Below are 22,069 nucleotides of genomic sequence, written 5' to 3' on the forward strand. Positions count from 1 at the left end.
CACGGAGAGGTTAAGTGACTGCTCAGAGTAACACAGCTACTAATTAGTACTCCAAAATCCATGCTCTTAACCTTTTATAATTTGTTTGAATTAACAAATTTGGTACTTCCCAGGCAGCCTGAGCTTAGATTTTTCACTTGTGGGATCATTTTCAAAGCTTACTGTTGGAGAAATAGAGGCCAGTTTGTCATTTTTTAAATTGAAAATAGTCATGGAAATGTAGGGTAAATCCAAAGTAAAAACAGTATTTCTTAGGTTTAACATAATTTCTGATAACAGGAGTTTCCGTCGTGGCTCAGTGGTTAACACATCTGACTAGGAACCACAAGGTTGCAGGTTCAATCCCTGGCCTTGCTCAGTGGGTTAAGGATCTGGCGTTGCCATGAGCTGTGGTGTAAGTCGCAGATGTGGCTCGAATCCCGCTTCGCTTTGGCTCTGGTACAGGCTGGTGGCTACAGCTCTGATTCCACCCTAGCCTGGGAACCTCCATATGCCACGAGTGCGGCCCTAGAAAAGACAAAAGACAAAAAACCCCAAACAAAACATAATTTCTGATAACAAAGTCTATGATCTTCAAAAAATTGGAGAACATTATCCAGTTGTAAAATTTGAGGATATGACCAATTATCCCCAAAGCTGAGGGATTGTAGTACCGAATGATTCATTTTTATGAACATTTTTTGGTGTCAGGTAAGCAGGATATGCTGTAAATACGTATTTTTCGTTGACTATAAAAGCCTGTTGCCAGTTTTGTGGGTAAATGTGGTGTGGTAGAGGGTAGCTTTTACCAATCACATGGCAAGTCATAGAAAATTGTAAAACGAGAATAATGGATGACTTACCCTGTTTGGCTGAGATGGCAGGAGACCCTGAGTTACAGCCGCGCGGCGTGTCCCAGCACGAGCGCACGTGTTACCTGCCTGCCCTCTTTCCGTGCAGGCGCAGCCGTGGCCGGCATTTACCGAGTGGCCGGGAAGAACATGGCCCCCTTGGAAGCGCTGGTGTGGGGCGTTGGACAGACCGTGCTGACATTAATCATCTCCTTCTCAAGGATCCTCGCCACGCTCTGAGGTTTCTGGGGGACTGTCTTACTTCACTTAAGGAAACAAATGTACAGATTCTCTGAAAACAGCATTGTCCACAAGCGGGAATGAAACTGTACAAGAATGTGGAAAGAGCAGGTCGAAACCTGAGGCCTTGAGCTGCGTGGGCAGACTACCCTCTGGTGTTCCAGTGATTGCACTACCGCACTGCACCTTACGTGCCTCCGTCCCAGGCCAGGCGCATCACACCCGTGAAGCTACAAGCAAAAGCACCTTGTTCAGCTGCCAATCAGGTTAACATTGGTGTTGACTCATCGTTGTGCACAGTGTTGTGTTAAGTTACAGGGACATTTTGAAGAATTGATAAATGTGCCAAACTCTTCTTTTTTTTTTTTTTTTAACATTGATCATGTGAAATTTGCAAGTGTAAATGTAGATGAGTGCTGTGAACATATTTGACATGAATCCAGGTGATATCGTGAGATTTCTGTTTTGTGATGCTAAATCCCGTATGAGTGCTGAATACTGAATCAGTGTGAGACAAAGTATTTGATTTTTAATGTTGAATGTTTCTGGGATTTAGGGCTTTCATATAAATTAGGCATTATTATTATTTAATTTACTTGGAAAATAATACTTAATGGAAAAACTGCTAAACTCTTTTAAGGACTCAAAGTAGATCTGTAGGGAGCATCCTTCTCACTCACTTAAATAACAGTTTTAATAGTTTCCCTCAAACATTCTATTGACATGAACTAAAAACCTTTATGGGTCACACACATTGGTTGTAGTTTGTGTGTCATAAAAATATAATTTGAAATTTTTCTTATAAATTTTGTGAGAAAAGAAGTATGAAATGCATGTTGCATTCTTGACCCTTCTGAAGAAAGTTTTTGCCATGTATCTCATGGAGAAAACATCTTTATAACTAGTATCTCAGTGGGATTATATTACTTGTTGCATATATCTCGATTTTTGACAAAACAGAAGCAGTCTTTCATTCTGGAGTATTAACTATATTTAAAGAGTGGCCTAAATTAGGCTGTGAAAACAAGAAGCCTCATTTGTAGATAAGTAGCAAGTAAGTCATATAGGAAGAGTAATAAACTGTCTTATTTTGAGTATGTGGTAACATCATAATTTCTCTAAGTAAAAGGGGAATGTAGTAAATAATTTTAAAATGTGGCAATTAATTTCAGCATATCAGTACAGTATTAGACATATATTTGAGTGATTCATTTCACTTGTCAGCTTTTGATTTATGCAGTTATTTAAGTTTACTAGAATCTGTGATGACATGTTATTAGAATGAAAAAGTCCTTAGCGTTTTCAGAGGTTTTAGCAAAATGCAATTGTTTTTAAGAGGGCAAGAAGCAAGGGAAACACAGAACCTAGTTGAATTTGTCTCTTACTGAGCTTTCTTTTTTAAATACCAGATACAGTTATATATATATATGCCAACTCAAAGGAAGAGCCAACTGCAGAAAATGTGAAGTTAAGGACAATCCACAAAATAGCGTGCATGGTCCACCTAACCTCACTGTTTTATGATCTGATTTGGTAAAAACTGAGTTTCTCTTTGGTCCCATTCAGATTTAGACCTTTGTTACCTACAGTACCTTTTCTTCACCAAAAAGCAGAATATATCAAAACCTCAGTGATGAAGAGTTGGAGGTATTTTACTAGTATGGAAGCCAGCTGGGTGGGGCTGGCGGGCGAGGTGGGCTTGGAAATCTTTTTTTTCCAAAAAGTCAAGAAGCAACTATGTATTCTTAGAGATTTTTGAAGTAAACCTTAAAATTGATTCTTTTAAAATTATGTACAAGCCTGGAATTATTTTCATGTGTTTTTTATATTCTGGATGTTTTCCTAAATTAAATTTAGGCATAAATCTTCCAAGTCAATTCGATTTTTCCTTTTGTTAGACCTGAATCATGTTCTTCCTTTACTTTGGTTATTTTGTCAGTAAAGGGTTCGTTTTCTTTAGGAGAAATTACCAATACCATGTTGAAATTTTTTCAGAGCTACGAAAATGGATATTTAACACATGGTTATTTTATGATTTCAGAAAGTTATCACGATAAAGTAACATGGAACACGTGGTTCAAAATTTGAAATTAGCCAGAAAATATCTTGGACACGTTAAGTGTAGGGCTGCATGGACCAAAGAGATTTAAACTCCTGCTTTCACTCTGGAATGGAAATTGAAGGAGGTGGATCAGTTTGAGGACTGTCCTGCAATTCTCTCATTATCAGGTTGCTTTATGTATGAAGTGTGTGTGTGTGTGTCCGTGCGTGCCTGTTTGTGCTTTTAACTTTGGAGGGAATTTTTGGTTTCTTTGCTGTTTTTAGTTATTTCCAATGGAATTTTGTGCAACTGTTACTTTTCTGATGTTTTGAAATGCAGTTGAATAGTGTGAATTGATGAAATGTCTTAAAAGCTGTTTCTGTGATGAGATTTTAAAACATTAGTGGTTTTCCTATAGAGACAAGAAATTGTAATGATATATATCTACACACATATATATCATTATATACATATATATATATATATATATATAAAGCTGCTATATATGAATACAGTCTAATTGGAAAGCTTTTGTTCAATGAACACATTTATGTTGTAGTGGAGAATTTGATGTATTGCTCAGTTGAATGATCTTTTAAAGAGGTTTGAGGAAGCTTGAGATTTTTAAATTTGGGGAAATTTTTCTTGGTTTAATAGTACTAGAGATCCTTATCTGTGATATGACAAAGGCCCTTATTGGTGTTTTGGGTTTGTTAAACCTTCTTATAATTTGTATGTGATTTAGAATTAAATTTTCTTTGTGATAATGCAAGAGGGAAGGGGAGAATCCTCTGCAGTTTACACTTAATTATTTTAAAAAATGCTTAATAAAATATCACTGACAATGAAATCAGTTCCCCAAAGAAGAGACTCTTGTGTGTACAAACTATTATTAATTAGTTAACACAAACTGGTTAGAAATGTCCATAGATCAGAGTTAGTCAGGGGTCATCTAAGCTACAAATAATGCTTAAAACTTTTAAATGAAGAAGATGCAAATAAGCTGCCCCATGGACAATTCCACCAGTTGCCTAGAATGAGGAAAGACCTAAATAGTGGCCATAGTCAGTGCTCGTAGGTTAATTATTTTTACTTTAGATCTTAGTGTTTACTAAACAGTGTTATAGTTTGTAACCCAATATACTTCCTTAGTATTTGCAACCTACATTTCCACTGCTCCCCAAACGTGAGTGTTTTGTTTGTATTTTAAGTGAGAAATAAAGAAATGAGCTGCCCTGTGTATCATATATTTGTGATGTAAGGAACAGGAATAATTTTTTAAATGTTTTGGAAAAGGTCTCACAATAACCTCTAATTTAGACGAGGAGAGTGGGGCTTGCCATGTCAGTGTTCCCAAGCTGGCACTTACATGTCATCTCATTTGATTCTGTAAACATTTTTGATGGATCTATTATGTTCAAATGCGGTACCTGTTATTTTCTATAGTAATTACAAGGATGACCAATATGGGATTCCTGCCCTTGAGTCCACCAAGAGCTACCGAGATGACTTAAATCCTAAAAGAGTTAGGAGAATATTTTGCTTCTAGTTGAGAGTTTGTCTTGTTTCTCCCCCCACCCTAATCTGGTTTTTCTCAGTTTTTTCACCAAATGGAATTTTAGTAACAGATATCATCGCTGTGATATAGTGAAGAGAATACCAGTGACATGGATTTGAATCCAGCCCTTCTCACTTAGGAATGGCAGTGTAGTCAGAACTCCACATTAGCAGTTCACATTCAGGTATTCAGCCAACTTTGGATTGAAATATTCAGAAAGCAAGTTCCAAAAAGCAAAATGTGAATTTGCCCCATGTAGGCAGCTATTCACATAGCATTTACATTGTATTTACAGTATTTACATAGCATTTACATTGTATAGACTATTAAGAGATGATTTAAAGTATGTGGGAGGACATATGTAGGTTACATGCAAATAGGACACCTTTTCTATAAGGGCCTTGAGCATCCTCGAACTTTGATATCTGCTAGGATCCTGGAGTCAATCGCCTGTGGATGCTAAGAGATGACTAAATAGTTAACAGTAAATAATAGTCATTATATTTTTTTTAAAAAAAAAAACCCTGCACTTTGCAATACCAGTTGAATACATCGTTTTGTAAAATTCATCTCTTTTCTTCCATTTCCACGTTTTCCCTACGTATATTTTAAGAAGGAATTCTCCTACAATGTTGCTTCCATAACCTCCTCTCTACCTCTTTATTTTTTTAATCAACAGTTATTTATCTAAAAGCACTTCTGGGAATTAGTTGTGATGGAAACGGCCAGGGCAAGCGAGATTCAGGGGCAGGTTGTTTACCTCTCCTTAAAGTTGGAAAAGGGAGAAGCAACCAGGATTTGCCCGTTATCTTATCCTGCCTGCTTCTTTTGGATTCATTCGGCCAACAGGCATTGAATCTGCACTCCTCAACATATCGTCCTTGCTTTAGGGATGGAGAAGCGTCTCCTCCCTCTGTCCGCCTCTGTTCCACCGCCCAGTCTTCCGCTTCACGGTATAGCGCCACTTCTGTGGGAGAACAGAGTTGGGCTGCAGTGTCCACCGCATCCGTCCCTCCATGGACCAAATGTGCTGCGTAAGCCCTACTTGTTGTCTGCTTGTTTTTAACTTAGAAATACTTTCATTTTTAACTTATGCCCATTTTTAATTCAAGGCGTAACAAATGCTAAAGTACTTTCTGAAATATTCTCAAACTACACGTTTCTCTCAGAAAGTCGTATAATTCTTCAAAGAGTTGCTTTCTATTTTTTAAGATGTGAAGAATGTGGAAAGTTTCTGAAGAAATTCTGGTGACCTAGATTGCAGAAAAGCTTGGCAACATTTGGGTAGCTGGGTAAATGGTTATTTCTTTTAATAACGGGGGGTGAGAATCTCAGTGGTAAAAATTGACTAGTAATTTCCCTTATCGTGCTGTCCTTTTGGTAACATATTAGAGTGGAGAACCCTACAGGACATTATTTGATTTAAAAATGATAAAAAAAATTTCAAACACATAGCTTTTAATTGCAGAGGGAAGTTTAAAGACAGGAAGAAACGTTGGAGGGTAACACACACAAATACAGACACACTTGATGAAGCACCCTGCGTTATGTGGACACAATTTCCCTTCTGTTAAAACTGTGAACTACACTGTGTGAGTACGTTTACTGCGTGTTTACAGAATGCGGTGTCTTCCTTCTGTGTGAGACTAAACTGTACCACAAAGCATTCTGAAACAGTATTACATTTTTGTGCATTTAGTGGTAGGTTTGCCCTTCTCACTTAGGGATCTCCACTCGGTGTAGGCAGTGTAATGCTTTTGAGGAGGTTGCCCAAGTTACCTAAAAACATATCTGTGGGTTTGTTTAGAGGAAGTAATGCTTTATAAAGTATTTTCAGTAAATGTGAAGATGTACCAGTTACTATGTTATTAGATTAGTGGAAACACCCAAATTTCTGAGTGCACTGAGCTATGAACTGTCACTGTTTCCTCCCCTGAGTTTAGCGGACTCGTTTTCACATTCTTTACATTCATGGCACATGTGGCGAACTTACGTAATAACCTTTTCCTGATTTTGAGAAGTAATTTAGCAGTTTCTTAAAAATATTCTTCCCCTTTCCATACAGATGTCATATGGTATAGGTGAAACATATGTACAGTTTGTTGATAGAATCAGAAGTGCTGGTTTAGAAGAGAATGTTTTAACACCTTATGGCTACACAGTCACAATCTTGCTGAAAATTAAATACTCTAAGTAAGTCAAGGGAGCATGGACCTCCTACGTGTTTGATTTAGATTATATCTGTCCTTCACTTGGGTGGTGACATACATCTCCACTCAGTGGTGACATGACCGTCCCCTTTTGAGGACTGTATTTAGATATGTAACTGAAGCTGGAAAGCAGTGTAACATACCTACATAGAGGAACTATAATGCATAATCTCCATAGATGTAACACTTTTTCTCCTAAACATATTATATATTGGTAATTTCTAAAAATCATCACTTTTTTTCAGAGCCCTATATAAATGAATGACAACTTGGTAGCACTATTGATGGTGAAAGTTTCCCTTGTTTTTAAATTAAAGTATTTCTGTATCATCACAAAGTGTCTTTGGGAAAGAACATTTTAAAGTTTTCTCCATTGAAGGCAAAATAGAGGCACTGGTTTGAATAGTAATAAAAAATGATTAACTTTTAATACTGGATGAGTTGATAGTCTGATTATTGACACTTTCTTAGTATTCATAATATCAGATTAATTTATGATGGAGGAATTTTTAAAGTTCTGGCCCTCTCCCAAACATACACACGCACACACAGGCTCTGCACATTTAGATGAACAATTATAAAATGACACAATATTTTTCATTTTAGTCATATAACTTGGTAAAATTCATAGGATTCTACCATAAAGTACTAACTCCTGACTCCAGTCATTCTAGAGCAAGGGGCTCAACTTTATCTTCAAGTTACTCAACTAAAATGTTTGTATGTAAATAACATAGCAAAAATATAGTTTTCCTGATATGTATTAAAAATTCACTTTCAAATTATGTTAACTCTCAGACCACTGATGAATCATTTAGTAAATAAACTACATTGCAGTTTTCCTAAACTAAATGATGCCTTAGTGCCTTGGAAGTTAAGATACTTTTGCAAAGTGTATTTAGCAAGATTCAGGCTTGGTATACTGTTGCTGGGAATTCAGAGCTGAAGTGTAATTGAACTAGCTCCCTGTGGTTTATAAAAACCAGTTATTTCACCATTGACTATTACAGATGACAACTGCTTTCATGATGTGGTATTTGTCGATTTTTTTCTTTTTCCAAGTAAGTTTGAAATGAGAGAAAATGTAGTCAAGAAATTAAATGTATGATTTTACAATTTGGCTTTGTTGTGAACTAGAGATTCTAGCGGGAACAGTGTGAGCTTTGTATTTATTGTAACACAAGTGCAGACACTTCGTGTAACTTTTAGGAACATGTTTACCATCAGGGAATTTCTTTCTCTTTTTTTTTTTTTTTTTTTACTCTAGAAATACTTAAAGTACTGTGAAGTTTAAAGACAGAAGAAACATAGGAGGGGTAACGCACAAAAACAAAGGCGTTTGTGATGAAGTATCCTACATTACGTGAACACAATTCTCTCCCTTCTGTTAAGACTATAAACTACACTGTATGAGTATGTGTACTGCATGTTTACATAATACAGTTTAATTTCGAAGGGTTATTTTAAAAGTATGTTTATTTATAATACCTAACAAGCTGTAAATATTGTATACTATTGATTTTTAATTTTATATAAGCAATTTTTTAATTTCCAATTCATGTACAAATCTCATTGTGTATATAGCATAATTTCCTGGAGAACATAAATTTTGCAGTGGATTTTAATTATTTTAATTGTGGTAAGCATCAGGTTAGCCTTAGAAATGTTGATTTTTATTTTATTTTTCACTACTCATTTTCTTCAAAGGGCAGCAATAAACATATGCAAGTTATTTTTGACTATAGAAAGTGGGTCTGCAAAGACAAGATCTGGGTTCCAACTCATTGCTTTAAAGAAATGATGCACAACTAACATCATCCACTGTCTAATCCCAGGGCCATTTCTGAGGTCCATGTGTGTCTCTCCTCTTTGTAACATACAGGGTGAGCTCTTTACTGATACAAACAGGACAACTGTTAAAAGTGAATCCAGCACTTAAATGTCATTACACAGAATTTATTGGATTAAAAATTTGTAATATACAGTATTTTAATAACATTTCTGTATTCTATTTCATGCACTTATATATAAATAAACCTGTCTTTAAAAGCTTTATGTAGTGTTTGATTCTTGACAACGTATTTTTCAACTCATTCACTATAGATGCAAGTGTTTCCTCATAACCCTTTTGTCAGGTTTTCTGGGCCAGTTTTAACATCAGAGTCAGGGAGTTCCCATTGTGGCGCAGCGGAAACAAGTATAACTAGTGTCCATGAGGACTCAGGTTCGATCCCTGGCTTCACTCAGTGGGTCAGGGATCCGGTATTTCCATGAGCTGTGGTGTAGGCCTGCAGCTGTAGCTCTGATTCAACCCCTAGCCTCAGAACCTCCGTATGCTGGAGGTGCAGCCCTAAAAGCAAAACAAACAAACAAACAAACCCATCAGAATCAGGAGGTAGCACTGTAAAGGTTAGCAAGAAGTCTAAAAGACGAAGTTGACCTAATTTATAGTTTTACGGAAGACCAGTACAAGACACATAAGCACCTGCTTCAAAGAGATCTTGTTTCAAAGAGCATACTATCACTTTTATTAATGAATGACTTCTATTTATTGAGTGCTTAGTATCTGTTAACTTCATAGATACTCTTTAACAATTGTGGTAGCCTTTCAAACTAAAGGGATATACTAAGGATTATAAAGGTAATCCCTCACTTTACAAATGAAGCATTTGAGGATCAGAGAAGGTGAGGAACGAGGTCACACAGCTAATAATGCTGAGCTGGGGTTTGCTTACTCTATTACCTGTGTTTTTCCCTCACTGTGCTATGTTGGATTCTACAAAATATTCTGGGAGCTCTTACCTGTAATGAGACATGATCTCATCATTGACAAAAGACCAGATGGCATTGCAGGGATCTGAAAAATTATCAGTTTAGGATTTGCATTGCCAAATGTATGTTTAGGATTTGAATTTTTGTTAGGAACCTCTAAGGGATGTAACTAGGTACCCAGCTAGACTCCATTATTCTCCTGAATCTGAGAAGAGATTGGGGCCAACAGAAACAGAAACTGTAATTGTTACAAACCTTGCTGGAATAAAAACTTGCTTAATTTTAAAAATAGTGCAAGGAATGTGGAAGTAAACTTTTTTTTCAGATATACTGACATATTCCATGTAATTACTACACGGAAATGTATCTTCTTCTAGATAACTTCTTCATTCAACATAAGAATTATAAAATTAAATATATTTCCTTCCTGACCACGAGTCTTAAAAAGTTCTTGAACAAAATATAAATCTTGAGATTAAAAAGAAATGTTCTGTTTGGCTTTTGTTCTCCTTAGCTCTTGAAGTAATATTTTTATAATATTTTTGTAACAGGTAAGCTGTCTTTGGCTATTTTAATAATCACTGAGCACTGAAAGAAAGCACCGAATTTCAGATTTATTGTCACCTATTTAGAACAAGACCAGAAGAAAAGGTAATCTAGGAGTAAGATGTTCACTCATACTGAGCTTTTTGATGGAGAATGAATTCCTGTTGAGGAAGAACATCTCAGACTTAGCAAATATATACTTACATCATCTATGTTTTGAAATTGAACCCTTGTTAATTCATAAAATCCTAAGTCTTGGGATACAAAGAGAAAAGGAATCAGGGTCTATGCTAGATCTTTGAGAAGCAGAATTGGGGTACACGTCCAGCTTTTAATGGAATCTGAACAGAGGAGTCTATCCCATTTCACTTTTCTTGTTTATCTGATTTTAATTTTCCATTATTCATTGTTACCAGACATTTTTCTTTTGGCCACTTTTATGAATATTCTTCATGCTCAGAGTTCTGGGGACTGATTTGCAAAATGGAATTGCATTAGGTGATTTTCTTGCAAAGTGAGAGTTTCATCACTAGATGGCGTAGTGGTTCTATTTTATTTTCCCCTTGCTTTTGTCTTGGTCATTCTTATCGGTGAACCAACCCTGATTAAACCAGTCTGTACTTCTGGACCCAGTTCCATAGGATACATAAAATGTTAATTTTTTTTTCTGATTAAAAATTACACATGAGCAAATTAAATACAAGAAAAATCAAGAATTTCCATGTTATCACTTTTGCGAAGAATGTTAAGATACAAGGTTCAGGGATTATTTACAAATGATATTTTTGGCAAGCCATTAACCTGGACCTTGATTTATGCATTTGTCATAAATTTGTGTTCAAATTCAATGCACAATGGTCTTTAAGAGCCTGTCCTTTAGTGGTTTTTAGTTGCATAGTGTGTCGACTTGTTGAGATAAAAGGAATACACACACCAATGTATCACAGTTGGTCTTGTTCCTGAGACTTAGTCATAAATTCCTGTTCTGCCACTTAAGATTTTAACTTGGTCAAGTTATTTTACTCTGCAATCTTCAGTTTTCTTTTCTCATCAGTAAATGAGGATAACATCTCATGCTGCAGTGGGTGCTCCGCAAATACCCGTCCCATTGGCTTCTTCCTCTGGTGTGTCACATGCACATCGAAGGATGATGTTGTTCTAGACGTGGCAGGAGTTGTGATAGTCAGTTCAGATACCTCTAGTCCAAAGTCTCTTTCTATAAAGAAACAGGGATTTTTTAGAGAGGATATGTTTCCGTTTTAAACTGTCCCACTGAACTGTGTGCTGCTTTGGCAGCAAAGTCGGCTGAGGGAATTTTTCAGAAACATACCTCAGTGGAAAAGAGTCTTGTTAGAAAACAGAGTAGATAAACTTGCTCAGCTAGCAAATTCCTCGCATTCTCTAAAGCCAATATGTACAAGATGAGGAAGCCAAAGCAGCCAACAAATTTCCCTTGAAAGACGGCTGTGACTCGCCCGTCAGCTGTGCACACAGTCAGCATCCACCTCACATCCTGTTGCATGTGGGCTCCTCAGCTTTGTTGATTGTTCTGCAGACAGAGCTTCTGGTTCAAACACTGAGAAGTGTTGGTCTCTTCAGCTCCACAGTGTCTGAACCAGAAGCGATGTCTCAGGACTCAGCATGGTCTGGAGAGGCCAAGGAGACAGACATGCACTCTGGGTCTTAAAGAAATCAGGATTGAATTTAGGAGACCAGAGAAGGGACCAAACAGATTTCCATAAAATAACACCTCTCCTGCCCCCTTCACTTATTTTTATTTTATTTTTTTTTGTGGGAATCGGTACCAGGATATGAAATAGGAAAACACTTGTGTTAACTTTGATGTGAAGAAATAGGAGGGAACGATGACTTTGTGAGATTTGAGCCTTTCGAAAGCCCTGTGCCTGTGACTGAGTGGGAAGGTGTCAGACCTGGGTCAGCTCCCCTGGTTCTGACCCTTGTGCACAGGAGATCTCATATTAGACTTCATCTCTCCATGACAACTTCTCTTGCAATAAATGGAAATAGATTAACTTCTTCTATCTTCTCTTAAATGCAGGTTGAAACTTTCAATGGGACAACATCAGTTGAGGGTGTGTTATTCTTGAACTTTTTGTTGTTGTTGTTGCTATTTCTTGGGCCGCTCCCGCGGCATATGGAAGTTCCCAGGCTAGGGGTTGAATCAGAGCTGTAGCCACCGGCCTACGCCAGAGCCACAGCAACGCGGGATCCGAGCCGTGTCTGCAATCTACACCACAGCTCAGGGCAACGCCGGATCGTTAACCCACTGAGCAAGGGCAGGGACCGAACCCACAACCTCATGGTTCCTAGTCGGATTCGTTAACCACTGCGCCACGTCGGGAACTCCTATTCTTGAACTTTTTTAGACCGGGGACCAGTTTGGCACTTTGAACTTGACATCTGCTATATCTATTATAGTTTTAAGCTTTAGTCCATCCTTAAATTTCTTATTTGAAGCTTGCTAAACTTGGAAACTTTTGCAAGGTGACTGAGAAGGGATAAAATTTCAAATCTAAAGTATAACGTGTTTTTAAACAAATATTTGGAGGAACTGTATAAAGTCTGTATTATTGACAAGATAATCCTTTTAACAATGTTTGTATTCAACTTTCACTCTCAAGCCATTTACACATCTATAATCTCATTTTATCCTCACAATTTGTTTTTATTTGGAGGAAAGATAAAAATGCTTGGGGGAAAAAAAAAAGCCATTTATAGGTCTCCCATGAGACCTGGGCAGATCTTCAGACAAATGCTAATAATAAGAGCAGACCTCAAGTGGCTCTGGCAGCCTAGTTGTGTGGCCTCATGTAAATCCTTAGAGGCCTGACAAGATCCCTGTGGAAACTGATCACTTCCTGGGTAACCCACGACTGGCTCATTCTCCTGCTACAATGCTTTGGCTTGAAACTTTTTAAGAAAGGATGTAGAAAGGCCCAAATGTGTTCACTCAAAATCTTACCAGGGAGTTAAACTTTTTTTCTTCTATCAGAAATATCTTACTTGCCTTCCTGAACTGGATCGATGAGGAAAATAGAGGACTTTCCTTGGTGGCTCAGTGGAAACGAATCTGACTAGTATTCATGAGAATGCAGGTTTGATCCCTGGCCTCACTCAGTGCGCTAAGGATCTGGCATTGCTGTGGTGTAGGCCAGCGGCTACAGCTCTGATTTCATCTCTAGCCTGGGAACCTCCCTATGCCTCAGATGCAGCCCTAAAAAGATGAAAAAAAAAAGAGAAGGAAAATAGAAGAAAAAATCTTCCTTGTAAATCTTCAGTAATAAGAGTTACCAGCCAGTGTTGACAGAATGCACTTATCGGTAGAGGTGCCATCATATTTAACTGTTTTCCAAGATTTTGCTTAACTAAGCTGGTTATTTCTTTTGTAAATAAAACAGCATGATTTTCAGAGACTCTTGTGTCACCTTAACTGGTTTATGCACACCCCCAATTATCTGGGCAGGACAAGTTCCCAAGTCAAAGCAAAACATTTAAGTCTTCCTGGATGTCCTGAATCCAAAACAGACTGAAAGAAAAAAGTGTAATGTTAGTATCACTGGAATGGGAAGCTGTGATTTACATCTGTAGGCTGGGGCCTGCACTATGTCAGTAGCAGCTTTGTTGGCTGTGATGGAAAAAATGAACAGCATATGCTGATTAACCTCAGAATCAGGATCAAGTAGAAATACATCCACACATGACATCAGGAATCCGTTTGTGATATCTGAAACTGTACTGGGGAAACTATTAAAAGCTTGAACAGAAATTTGGATTACAATGGCGCCCACAAATAAAGACCACTGTGTCAACCCCTCCATTGGAAGGGACAAGAGGCAGAGACAATAAACTGGCAGGTAATGCTGAAAGAATTTTTGCCTGACGCTGAAATGTGTACCACTTTGCCAATACCTCTTTATATTTTAAAGCATTTCTTTCTCAAATGGATATAAACTTTGTCTTTACTTGCCATCTCCAGAAGGGGGCAGAGGTGGTCAAGGGTCAAAGGATTGCTTTAGGCAGAGTAGATGGAGAATTAAGAGGGATCAAGTAGGTAAGATTTTTTCAAAGAACAGTCCCCAAAGTTAACAAAATAAACCCTTCCAATAGGTTCTGTCACTAAAGCTGTCACTTTTCCTATTAGCTAAAATGAAGACAATCAAGCTAAAAATTAGTTTGTTTTTCTTCTATATCCATTCAGTATCTTTACTATTGGAAAATATCAGTTGTCAACTTGATAAATATATCAAATCATTTGGTGAGGTTCCAGTTTTATGATGTACACCTCAAAAGATTCTACAGTTGTCTTGGCTGTTACTAATCTATTCTGGGCACGTCCTTTTGTCCAGAGCTACCAATAACCCTGGTTTTTTACACAGTGACAAATTTAAAGTCCCATCTCTCTAACATTCCCCAGGCTTATCACTTTTAAAGCAGCAATGAAACACGGGTCAGACTAAATGTAAGTCACATGTATTAAGTGTGTTGGGAGAGGCTCTCGAGAAAAAGAACTCACTGGCAGGGTAAGTTTTACCAAACTTACCTTCTATATTCTTGTCTTACAAGATTCACAACTCACAAAAGCATACTAAAGACTTTGAAAAGCTTTGAGTTAGGAAACAAAGCCTACGTGGCTTTGTTTCATTGCCATAAATTCTCTGAAAAATGTGTATTGCCATAAGAGAAATCTCACTAGCTGATTCTTGCAGCTTTCTGAAAAGTTATTTCCAAGCATATTTTAAAACAATTCTATCTATTGGAGTTCCTTCCCATAGTGACTCAGTGGAAATTAATCTGACCAGCATCCATGAGGACACAGGTTCGATCCCTGGCCTTGCTCAGTGGGTTAAGGATTCGGTGTTGCCATGAGCTGTGGTGTAGCTCGCAAATGCAGCTCGGACGGATCCTGCATTGCTGTGGCTGTGGTGTAGGCCGGCAGCTGCAGTTCCAATTCAACCCTTAGCCTGGGAACCTCCATATGCTGTGGGTGCAGCCCTAAAAAGACAAAAAGACAAAAAAAAAAAAAGAAGAAAAAAATTCTACCTGGTGACCCCGCCCCAAAGATCTCTGGCTCAACCACATTCAATCTGAAGCACGGTTTTATTATCTAAGTTTTAACCTGAGTTTTGTTTTGTTTTTTCTTTTTTATAGCCACACCTGTGGCATGTGGAAATTCCCAGGTCAGGGGTTAAATAGGATCTGCAGCTGCAGGCCTACACCACCAGATGGGAGCTGCAGCTGTGACCCATGCTGCAGCTTGTGGCAATGCCAGATCCTTAACCCACTGGGCAAGGCCAAGGATTGAACCCACATCCTCACAGAGATAATGATGGGTCCTTAACCCACTGGGCTACAACGGGGACTCCTTAACCTGAGTATTCAATCCCAATTTCCCAGTGTGACTCCTTCCTGGCCTCCAATGTCCGCTGACTTTCTGGTTCCTCATCCTTTGCTTGTCCTCTGGACTCTAGTACCGTCCCAGCCCTAGGAAGTCATGCTTGACAGGTCTGTGCCAGGAGTTTCCTAACTTACATCCATCTCAGGCTTCCTGGACCCAGGCTTCCTGAGTGGCATGTGCTATTATTTATGGGCTAAGCTGAAGTGAGTCACAGTCAATGGGACCCTTACATAAAAATCCAAGGTTGCATTTGGCAAATGTCCAGTAAAAGGTGCGGGCTACATGTCACAGCATTTCAGCAAAGGAAGAGACCCCCAGGGGCTGGGAAGGTCAGGTGACTTGGCAATAGGACAGCCCTGAAGGGTCTTTCTAATGGCAGAAGTGGTGGCTCATGGTGAAGAGCAGGATGGATGTGGATAGTTCAGATGAGAGAACAACAGAAATCCAGGTGAGGGGTCAGGATATGTGAAGTGAGTTACAGACAGGTGAGGCTGAAGTGGGAGACGGTGAAAGGCAAATGCACATTAGATGTAAGGCCCTGAACCAGACACATGAACTTGAATTTTATCCAAAGGCAGAGGGAAGCCACTGAAACTTTCTGAGAAGGAAAAGTGCACTTCTATGTGAAATTAGTGGTGGGTGAGTGACGGGGCACTGTCACTGCTTTTACATCCTTGTGTCTGTTTCCCACGAATTAGTGGGAAAGAACAAGAGCTTCTGAGTCAGAATCCTCGATCTACTCCCCACCTACTATTGCCGCTTATGAGCTTGAGAAAGTTACCTAATCTCTCGGAACCTCCGTTTCCTCACGTATGAAATGATTTCAAATCTATCTCAATTTGTTGTGAGGCTTGACCAGTACAATTCTTGTAAAGTGACGGTGCTGTTGGAATAAAACGGGCTGCAGACGTGCTTAACAAAGCCGTGCACTTGGGGCTCATTCTGAGCTGCAGTTTTCCAGCAACACTGACGGGCATCCCCTTGCCCCTCGCAGGATCCCTGTGCCCACGCTGCCCTAATTGCCCACAACAGAGAGAACCATGCTGCTACCTTATTTTTTCTTCTTGAGTTGTTGTTATTTTGGTTGCCATTGAGCCCGTGTGTGTCTCCGTTCTCCTCATTAGCATTCGTGTCTGCTGTCGTCAATGCCAGAAGCAGCCACCTGGACTGGCTCTGGGATCAGGACTTCTGGAAACCCAATCTGCCCAGTTACTTCCCATGCAAAGAAGCCAGTCAGAGAGCGGTGAAACCAACTGACCCCAACCCGGCCGTTTTTGCCTAGAGCTGGAAAACTAAAATTCCCTTTGTAGCTTCTCCCTTTCTTCTTTTTGAAGTTAATTGGGAGGGGGAAGCCTGATGGGTATTCTCTGAAATGTCTCTAATCAGGACACTGCCTGGGGCTCAAGGCACTGCACAGAAGTAAAGTAAATTCTTATGTGTGAGAGTTTATTTGAAACCATAAGACGTTAAGCCAATAGCTATTACTGGCCAGAAATGTATTTATGTCCTCTGGTATGCTGTTTCTCTCCCATCTCTACACGTTGGGATTTTACAAAATTAATTTTATCCCCCTCCCGTCGACCCGGGCTCTCTCTGCTTCTGGACTGAGGCCTCACTTTCTCCTCATGTGGTAGCTCCTTCCTCACGGGTCCACTTGGTCCCTTGTCTCTGACCCTCCTGTTCCACCTCCCCCCACACAGCCCACCCACCACTGCAGCCTGTTCCAGGTGAGGAGTACCTGGACTTGGCTCCCAGGAAAAGACCTGAGTAGCTCCAGGTCAGAAGGAGAAAAGCCAGAGCAGAGGGAGGGAAGAGGGAGAGAGGGAGCGGAAGCGGGGGGAGGGCAGAGAGAATGAGCCAGGGATTGATTGACGGTTGGGGAAAAGCCCTGACCTGCTAAGACACCTCTTGCAAAGACGTGGAAGAAGGGGAGGTAAGATCCGGTGTGGCTGAGGGTAAGTAGGCAGTATTGATACAATATCTGTGTTACATTATTATGAAATGAGCACGCACATGTGCACACACATACCCACACACACGAATACTCACTCTCCCCTTCCCTTTAAGAAGAAAGAACCTTGGAGCAGATGGTTCTGTACTTGTGTTAGTGACTCTTGCTGTGGGCTTCTGCTGTGGTTGTTGACTGTGCATTTCCTGGTCTCATGGAGACTGGAGTTATTTTCATAAGAACACTTCTAGTCCACATTTTCATTCTTGTGTGCCCGAGAAGCCCAAATCCTGCTAAAACTTTAAAGGCTATATTTTACCTCTTTAATTTTCCCACTGATTAATTGCATTTAAAATAAAATATCTCTTTTTTTTGTCTTTTTCTTTTAGGGCTGCACCTGTAGCACACGGAAGTTCCCAGGCTAGGGGGTCAAATTGGAGCAGTAGCTTCTGGCTACAGCCACAGCAACACGGATCGATCGAAGCAGCATCTGCAACCTACAGCAGAGCTCACGGCAACGCTGGATCCTTAACCTACTGAGTGAGGGCAGGGATCGAACCTGCGTCCTCATGGGTACTAGGGTTTGTTTCTGCTGAGCCACGGCAGTAACTCTCTAAAATATCTTTTAAATCAACTTGATACCAGCAGGACTGTCAGACTTTCTTCCTGGATTTAGAAACAGGTATAGAGGCTTTCAGTGCTAGGAGATAAGCAAACATAGCTAGATCGAGAAATAATTTATGGAGCAAATAATTTGTTCTTAGTTTAAATTGGTGGGAAGGGCCTCATGAATGATATCTGGAGTGAATAAAACATTTTTATTTATTTAAACATTAAATAGTTTAAAGCACTAAGACTTTGGGGATGCATTATAGGCATACTTTATGAACTGTAGATTAGATAACAGTATCATAACGATGTTAAATTTCCTGGCTGGGATATCTATACCGTGGGTATGTAAGATGCATCTTTGTTCTCAGGCAAACACTGGTATATTCAGGGGTAAAGAGGAATACTATATGCAACTGACTCATATTAATATTAATGTTAATTATATACATTATATTACTATTTATAAATTATATTAATAATTATATGCACAAAGAAGAGAATGAATGCAAAGCACATATGGATCAATGTTAAAATCTGGATTATCTGGGTAAAGAATGTATTAGAGTTCTCTGTGTAATTTTAGCAATTTTCTGTAACTTTGAAATTATTTCAAATAAAAAGTTTAAATGTATGTATATATGAATACATGTGCATGCATAATGCATATACAATATAGCCATACCAAAATCCAAGAATACTCAAGACCCTCATAAATAAAAGTGCACAGTATTTGCATCTAACCTACGCACATTCTCCCTTATACTTTAAATCATCTCTAGGTTACTTGTAGTAACTAATACAATGTAAATCCTGTGTAAATAGTTGTAGATACAATGTAGGTGGTATGTATATAGTTGTCCACATGCAGCAAATTCAAGTTTTGCTTTGGGGAACTTTCTAGGATTTTTTCTCAGAGTATTTTGGATCCACTGTTGGTTGAATCCCAGGACACAGAGCACCAACTGTATGTATATGTGTACACTGATAATACACATATATAATATATTCATGGTTTGAATTTCACCTCTAGACTGAGATGGCACCAGCTGCAGTATTTTCATGAAATGCGCTGAGTCGGGTGATTCTATCTGAACTCCATGTTGATATGGGGTGGCTGCCTCCCCACCAGGCATGCCGGTAAGTGAAGGAGCCCTGAGAGTGAGTTCCCTTAGTTTCCACAGTGAGCTGACATTTGAATCCTCGGCTCACTGTGCCACCTGATTATCACAGGCAGGAGAATAGCAGGAGCTCCTTCCCCAGCAGCAACAAAATGCCAACTAAGTGGCTTATTTGCAAATTACCAAATACAAGCATTAGGTTATTTCTTCACAGAATCTCCAGTGTAAATCAATCTTCAGAATCTCAGGATTCAAATGAGGTGAACTGATGAAAAAGTCCTGGGATTGACAGACACAAACTGCTAAACATAAACTAGATACACAACAAAGATTTACTATATAGCAAAGGGAACTGTACTCAATATCCTGTAATAGCCTATAATGAAATATAATCTGAAAAAAAAACTGAATCACTTTGCTGTACACCTGAAAAGAACATAATATTGTAAATCAACTATACTTGAATTTAAAGAAAGTCTTTGGGGAGCTCCCTGGGGGTCTAGCAGGTAAGGATTCAGCATTGTCACTGCTGTGGCACGGGTTCAATCCCTGGTCTGGAACTTCTGCATGCTGCAGGCAAAGCCAAAACAAACAAACAAACAAAAAACCAAAAGGCTTCTTTTAAATCAGAGAACTCTCCTTGGCTCTGCTGAGCTGAGCTGGAGATTCTTGTCCTGATTCCGTTCTTTGAAGGTATTCAGCAAATACCTTCATCTCTATCTCAGCCTCTATGGCCTTTTTCTTTCTGCCTGTAAAACTTTGGTGTGTTCAGGATAGATCATAGGATCTTTTCTCAGTTCTAAAAACTCTGGGGAGAGTATGGTGCTAACAGGAAGCTCCATATGGGAGGAGTCGATCCTGAGGGAAACAGGCTAAAAACAAACAGAACCCATCTTTTACCTCCACCTTTCCCGGGATGCCTCTGCACTCACTCCTGGTCTTTCAGGTTTCTGCATCTTATAAGAACTTCCCATGGGGCTGCTTTTGGCCTGAAAGATATTCTCAAAACATCAAAGACCTTGAAACAAGGAAAATAACAACAAAGACTGCTTTTCATATTTAAATTTTTAAATGGGGGGGGGGAACCCCACCCAAACAAAAAATCCTCGACAGGTTCAAAGTTTAATTGGATATGAAGAGAATCTGACAGCTTGAGTTCAAGGGCTAGCTGTAGGCACAATTGGGATGTGGGCGAGCCTGGTCCTTATTTGGGGACCCTGCTTCCCCTCAGGGCCCATGGCCTCAGGATGCCTGGCCAAAGGACCCCAGCCAGGTCGCCCTGCCCCCAGCACAGTGGGTTGGGTGGAAGAATGTGTTAATGAAGAATGGTTCCTGACGCTTGTTAAAGACCCTAAGGCTGACTCTGCTCCGGAGGGAACCCTCAGGTCAGGCACAGGGATGACTCCAATGGGGAGGTAAGACTACTGGCACTGTTCTCCCAAGAGCATGTGCTCGCTTCATGTCTCCGTGTCACTTTTTGGTAATTCTCATACTATTTCAAACTTTTTCATTATTATTATGTTTGTCACGGTGTCTGGGATCAGTGATCTTGGATGTTCCTGCTATCGCTCGGTGAAGGGTAAGATTATGGTTAGTATTTTTTAGCAAGAAAGTATTTTTAAATTAAGATGTTTTTTAAACGCAATCCTACCACACACTTAACAGACTGCAGTGCAGTGTCAACATTACTTGTATAGGCGCTGGGAAGCCAAAAAACCTGTGTGACTTGCTTTATTGTGATGGTCTGGGACCGAACCCACAATATCTCTGAGGTCTACCTGTGCCTGCTTTCAAAAACTGAAAGAAATCTGAAAAGGATTTTTGCTATTAAGAATAAAGGCAAAAAATCAAAATAGCATTGGTGCTTTATCTCTATTTTTGCATCCATTTGGAAGCAGCTTATGAAAGGTTTCATAGGAATGCTCTACTTGCAGGTCTCGGGGGTCAGGGTGAGGGGGACCTGCACCTCTCAAATCCATCTACCTGGATGTCTGTCTGGTGCACAGCAGCCGAGCTGTCCACAGGCAGGTGCTCTGTGGCACCTGGAGGCCCTGCCCACACCCCCGCCGCCGGGAAACGCTCATTTCAATAACTCACAGGCAATCATGCCCTGCTTTTGCTTTTGCAGAGGGATTTACTAAAAAGGAACTTGGGGCCTTTGGCTTTAAATGTCAAAGCAATGTTTCTCCCTTTAAAAATAAAATTTTTCCTTTGGTTCTTCGGAAAGTCACTGATAAGACCAAAAGGGGTAAAGCAGGGAAGGAACAAGCAGAAGAGAAACCTTGGCACCAGTGCCTGGAAAATGGCTCTCTGTGGGTGGAAACTGTTCCAGTTGTTTCTCCAAGGCAAGACTGGAAGCAAAGAAATCATGCAGAAAAGCGCATGGAAAATCGGAACAAAATATTTTTAGCTGGTTGACCTTTTCGTAAGAGTTGTATCTCCTTTAAAAGGAAAAATTATCGGAAGAATGCTGTGCTACTAATACTTGGAAGGGCGGGAAGAGGTGGGGGGATAAACCAGAGGAAAAAATATCCAAGTTTGTGGTATATACTTTGGGGGCCTCGGGGCCCAGGAGCTCATCTTTCTGGACTGGATGGTTCTGAAGCTTGGCTCTTGCACCCCTGGCCTACTGCAATGTGTCTGCAGAGGCATTTCTCAATTCTTGAAATGTTCCCACGCAGACCCCTCCCTCTCTGCTTCCCTTCCTTCCTCCTCCGTCCTTTCTTCCTTCTCGTTTTCCTCACTGTATCCAGGAAAAGGCAGCACTGAAAGGCGAAG

At 39.7% G+C, this 22,069-nt stretch overlaps 1 protein-coding gene across 1 annotated transcript in view; it reads left to right on the plus strand.

Annotated features, from left to right (window-relative positions):
* TMEM170B (transmembrane protein 170B) overlaps positions 1-8,913 on the plus strand; it is a 36,865-nt gene extending 27,952 nt beyond the window's left edge. The window contains exon 3 of the mRNA XM_047795696.1: positions 940-8,913. Coding sequence (XP_047651652.1) covers positions 940-1,070 — 131 coding nt within the window. The 3' untranslated portion in view covers positions 1,071-8,913. The remainder of the gene's footprint in view (positions 1-939) is intronic.
* Positions 8,914-22,069: the final 13,156 nt, after the last annotated feature.

Source organism: Phacochoerus africanus, chromosome 9 (assembly GCF_016906955.1).
Source record: "Phacochoerus africanus isolate WHEZ1 chromosome 9, ROS_Pafr_v1, whole genome shotgun sequence".
Taxonomy (NCBI): Eukaryota; Metazoa; Chordata; class Mammalia; order Artiodactyla; family Suidae; genus Phacochoerus; species Phacochoerus africanus.